At 39.2% G+C, this 5524-nt stretch overlaps 1 protein-coding gene across 1 annotated transcript; it reads right to left on the minus strand.

The window, feature by feature from the left end:
• Positions 1-216: 216 nt before the first annotated feature.
• Positions 217-2712, minus strand: fezf2 (FEZ family zinc finger 2). Its single transcript, XM_038969054.1, has 4 exons — positions 1921-2712; positions 1483-1617; positions 1229-1361; positions 217-479 (listed from the first exon to the last, which is right to left on the minus strand). Exons 1-4 carry the CDS (start codon positions 2689-2691, stop codon positions 217-219), a joined length of 1302 nt encoding a protein of 433 aa, XP_038824982.1. The 5' UTR covers positions 2692-2712.
• Between the last annotated feature and the right edge of the window lie 2812 nt (positions 2713-5524).

The raw sequence follows: 5524 nt of genomic DNA on the forward strand, positions 1-5524 counted from the left end.
AACCTAAAACACACATTTGATTTTCATCAGGCTATCAAGTCGTCCCAATGTTTAATTTTTATGCTTTATAGTTTCCCTTCTTTTAACAATTGTATTTGATGTTTTCATCACTTACTGACAATTGGAGAAAAAAATGCATTGAGAAATTTGCGCTGGCGAGGCTTAATAACCTGTCAATTTAAGTGTGGAGGAGACTGTCCAAATCCAATGGAAAAATCAGCTTTCGGGTCCCCTGGAAGAATCGGTCGCCACAGATATAGGCCTACATGAGTTATTGTCGTGCAATTTCCTTATGTGTTTTTTCAGGTCAAAGTTTCTGCAGAAGCCTTTCCCGCAGGTTCCGCACGTGAAGGGCTTTTTGTCGTTGTGCGTGTGCATGTGAAAGGTTAGGTTGTAGACCTGATGGAAGGCCTTGTTACAGATGGAACACTTGTACTGTTTCTCTCCGCTGTGCGTCAATTTGTGGTTCTTGTAATTTCCTGAAATTGGGAAATGCAATTAATAAAAATTAACATCGCGAATAAAATGAACAGCATACACGAAAGGGAACACATTTAGCTCCTTTTTTCTCCTCAAGGTCAACAGTTCACAATTAAGTTACTCTCCACAAAGGCGCTCCATTCTACAGCCTTCATTAATCAGCGCTTTGCATGTCGAAGTCAAGAAGTTGTCAAACTTTGTCACAATCAAACGCAACAGCAACTGAAAACGGTTGGATTATAAACCAGAGAAAAGGTCTGTCCCTTGACCCATGGCGAATTTAAGAGCCTTGTGTGGAGAGTTAGTTAGTGTAAGGTGACATGTCCGATTTAAATTGACGCTTCAACATCATCAGAGGGCAGCACTGGGTATCAATTTTACCAATAATATGGATATGCCTCTAAATATTGGGAATTGTGTGCCTTTGCTGTTACTTTTGGATGTAATCTAGGCTACATTATCATTATGTTATAACTGGGATATATCATTACCACCATCATATAGCCTAGTTATTGTTATAAAAGCATGCTTTTTTATTAATATTTGTCTGGGATATTAATTTGATGAATTTATAATGCAGGCTGAAACCAATATGATCTGGATTATTTGATTATGATTCTCTGGTGTTATATTCATCTCAAAACATACAGTCTAGGCTAAAACCTATAATGCGTGTTTTTGTAAATATAGCCTACATTAGAGGACATATCCTGAATATTTTGACCAAGGTTTAAATAGTGATAATTACCTTTCTGATGAAATCCTTTCCCACAGAATTCGCAAACGAAAGGTTTGTACCCGGCATGGATCCGTATGTGAGTGTTCAGCGTCGAACTTCTGTTGAACGCCTTGCCACACTGGTTGCATTTATGAGGCTTTTCCTGATAAAGAAATACAAAATATATAAATTATTATTATTTGTAAGCAATCCTCGAGGGAGTTTATAATATAGTCATATTAAACTAATATAGTTGTTATTGAGTGAAATATGATATGTTTCACCTGTGTGTGGATGATTTTGTGTCTGCACAACGTGCTGGCCTGACGGAATCCTTTCCCGCACACTTTACACACGAACGGCCTTGCGCCTGTGTGCACTGGCATGTGTCGTGTCAAATTATAATGGGCATTGAACACCTGCAGAAGAAAACAAACAATCTCGTTTTCACTTTTATTGTATTTCATTTGTGAGATGTTTTGATAATGAGAAATAAACATGTCAGCTTCAATTTAATGTCCAAGTAAATAGGGTATGCCTATTCTAATCTACTGCACAAAACATTTACAATAACTGATACTGCGTTATTGTCTATAGGCCTACATGTTTTTTTAAGGAAATGTAAGTGATTTGCAAAGCAAATAATAAACAAACAAAATTAACAGTAACAATTGCATCGTTATTATTTTGTACCATTCGTTTTACTGAATGAAATGCTTTACCTTTCCACACACTTCGCATGTGAAGTTTTTGGGTTTCCCGTCCGTGGAGCTGTTGTGCTTGCTGTGCGCTTTCACTCCATTTTTCTCCGAGCTCAGGCTATGGTTCTCCTTCACTATCTGGTCGAGCTGGCCAGGGAGATGCTCCTTGTGTGGGTACTGAGGTGTCGGAAACTTTTCGGTGGAAGCGCTTGCGAGTTTGGCGTTCTCCAGCAGTAGCAGTTTCTGGTGCGCACTGAGAGAAGCTTGGGCTTGTGAGTTGGCCATGGCCGAGGAAAACAAGTGTCCGCTTAGCAGCTCAGACTGGTGATAAGCAGAGTCCAGGTAGTTGAAATAATAAAGAGAGCCGTTGGTGGGCATCGCCACTGCCTGGTGGATGACTTGGGGTTTTATCACCCTCCCCGGTAATAAAGAGTGCTTCAACTCCGAGTCAATTTTGCCACACATCCCGCAGTTGGCTTTGCACATCGCCGCAGAAGTGCATAGTGTTCCTCTGAAATTAGCTTTCCAAAATTCGGAGTAGTTCATCAGCGCCTTGGCTTGTAAGTCGTAGCTAAAAGGTTGTAGGGGGATCATGCACGGTATAGGTGAGCAGAGACCCAGCATCTTCATTCCCTCTGAAGACTCCACTACTCGCCGCTCATCCAAACGGCCTTTTGGTTCAGAGGTCTTGGACATGATCCGTTCAATGGAGAAGGCCAGCGCCTTTGGTGCGGCGGACACTCCATTCCGTGGGCAAGACATCGCCGTTCCCAAAGGGAGAGAACTTGACATTTTGTGTACCGAACTTGGTGTGAGCAGCAGCCGACCAGCCGTTCTGTCCTCGCCTCCTGAATTCCAGAAAAGACCGGACGCACATCAGTTTAATAAGGACCTTGGTATTACAATCTCAGACATTTGCATTCAAATGGGCATCCCTGGAACAATAGCGTCCAGGGGTACCAGATTAATGCTCATTAGTACACACAAAATTAACAGAACATTACAGAGCTCGTTAAGGAAAAGAAAAAGGCAAAAAGCAGTGAGTTAATTCCTATTCAACACCTCTGAGAATCTGATAGCAAATTTAGCGTCAGAGTCAATGTTGAAGTTTACCTTTTTGTAAAAAGACGACAGATGTATTCGGAGATAGCAGCGTGACTGCTCTGTCACATTTTGGAAACGGACGTCTTCATCAGCGCGAGATCACTGTCTCTTGCATTTAGCTACATCACATGGACTAGCTCGTATCAAGGGTGACAAGGAAACGCCATCACCAGCCCTGCCCCTTCTCCCGCCGCCCACTTATATACTGCCATGGGGTGGTATACATGACAGTTATTACAGATTATTATTTATGTCTCCATCCTCAAATTCTCTGCTTATACCACCAGCCATTCTCTAATCGAATAACTATGCTTCAGTCTATTCCTTTCTCGAAAAAAATAAAAGATGAGGGCCATTTGATCATGTTAATTTGAACAATGTGTTTGTTATTATTTGTAGGCTACATGTTATTATTATTATTATTAGGCTATTATTATTTTTATTGGTAGTATCATTTGCTTGTTGCTGATTGTTGTTGACAACACTACTGTTTTTAGTAAATAGTCCTAGCATTCGCATTGTATTCGATTTATTTCAGGCTACCATGTTTTGAATTGGAATATCTGTAAATATTAGGCTAAGTAGTGAATAAGATCATAGAACACATTTTCTGATTGTACTGTATGCTTCTAATTCGTAAAATTCACAATTTATCAGTCCTTCAGAGGTTCTTTAACTTGATTAACAATAATACTTTATTGTCCTCCGGTTTGACCAGACAAACTTTTCATTGTGAGTTGCTAATCCTTGGAGATGGAATAGTTTTTTTCCATGCTGGTTTATTACTATTTGTATAATTGTGAAGGTCCAATTTCCACCTGTTTAAAGAGCAGATTGCAATAGCAGAACCTCCCTCGGATCCTATTAAACGTTTTTCCTCCACCTATTCAGAAGAACCAATTTTCCAGAGCGATTCAGAGAGCTCAGCTCAGCCCCGAAAAAAACTGCTCTTTCACTTTTAGCTACTAAAGCACTGCGTGGAACCTGGTTTTGTGTTTTTCTGAAATAAAAGAACGGATTAAGGGGGAAGAAAAGACTTAGCCTGGCCAGAGGTAGACCTTTAAATAAAAAGAGCTCTTTTTAAACCAGAATAAAAAGTTTGCTGGAATCCAGAGTTTTGTGTGCTTGTTACAATGACCAGTTGCCCTCTCCTCTTTTTTTCATAAGGACCAGCTTAAATTCATTTGTTTGCAGACGATTTTACCTGAGACGCACAACAAATGACTACACAAATAGATTCCAAAATAACTTTGCAAGTTCACACACACAACCGCGCTTTATGATTTCCTTTAGGCCTATTATTGGTTTGACAACGCATTGTTGACGTTTATTATGTCGACCATGCCATTCTAAAGTTTTCTCCCCTTAACACAAGGAATGTAAGACATCGAGTGTGGATAAGTTAATTTACATGTCCTTGACATCGTCTTTCTTAATGGGTGAATGTGGAAAATGTGAACTGAGATAAACTGCTTTTATGTCGACTTTGTTTCACAGTTTAAACTGAGGGACAAACAGGTGTTTAGGATACTGACTTCCGTTCGTTTCTCTGCTCTTTTTGTATATGATTGTCATAAATAAAATTTATGTAGAAAATATACGAAAATAAGCCATACATTTTCACAACAGTCTGTCTTTACTGATGAAAAAAAGGTCTGTATGCCTATGTAACCAAGACCTGAATATGTAGGGAAATTATGCTACATCTTAAATCCCGTTACACACCTGCAACTTTAGCGCAGAAGGGTTTAAACGAGTCCCACTAATTCTACTCATATGTAAATGATGTAACTCTAATTTGATTTTATTCAGGCCCACTACCGGCTCGTCCACACAATAAACATTGATCCTATTGCTGTAACCTCGGCCCACTACTCGGCATTAACACGTTCAGCAATTAGCTCGGGAATCGATTTAGGGGACTAGCTCTGGTCTCTCCTTTCCAAAGCAGGCAAGCAAACATGTAGCTTACACAATGCAGCTGGCCGGGACGCTGCATTTGCATGACACATTTGTTTGTTTATTGTGTCCCAATTTATTACTGTGATACGCTAGACCTATACTATATTTGGTAGTAAACGGTGGACTTGTTGTACTATCATGTTTTCCTAGTCTAATATAATTCAATGTACAGTATGTAATGTATACATTTTTTAAATCAGTAACTGTAAAGTTTATCACGGATATAGTCTACTCATATTCAAAGTAGACAGCTTCTTAGTTCACAATTATACGCATAATGCAATATTAAAAAGGTAAGGTGGTGGTAAAATGACAACAATAATAAAACACCTCCCCAAGCTCATGATGCCAAATGTATGATGACATCTGCTAGCTGTTTGGCATCCAGGTTCACTCCAAACCTAATTCAATTATAGTGTACATCATAAACTCTTATCTCAAACCATGATTTTGAATTAGAAAATGAAGCAAAAAGTAATAAACAGCATTCAGAATCGCTGTTAAACCTATTGACTTAATAAATACATTTATATTTTCTCTTCAGTTTATACACACGCAG

The sequence above is a fragment of the Salvelinus namaycush genome, chromosome 2 (genome assembly GCF_016432855.1).
Source record: "Salvelinus namaycush isolate Seneca chromosome 2, SaNama_1.0, whole genome shotgun sequence".
NCBI lineage: Eukaryota > Metazoa > Chordata > Actinopteri > Salmoniformes > Salmonidae > Salvelinus > Salvelinus namaycush.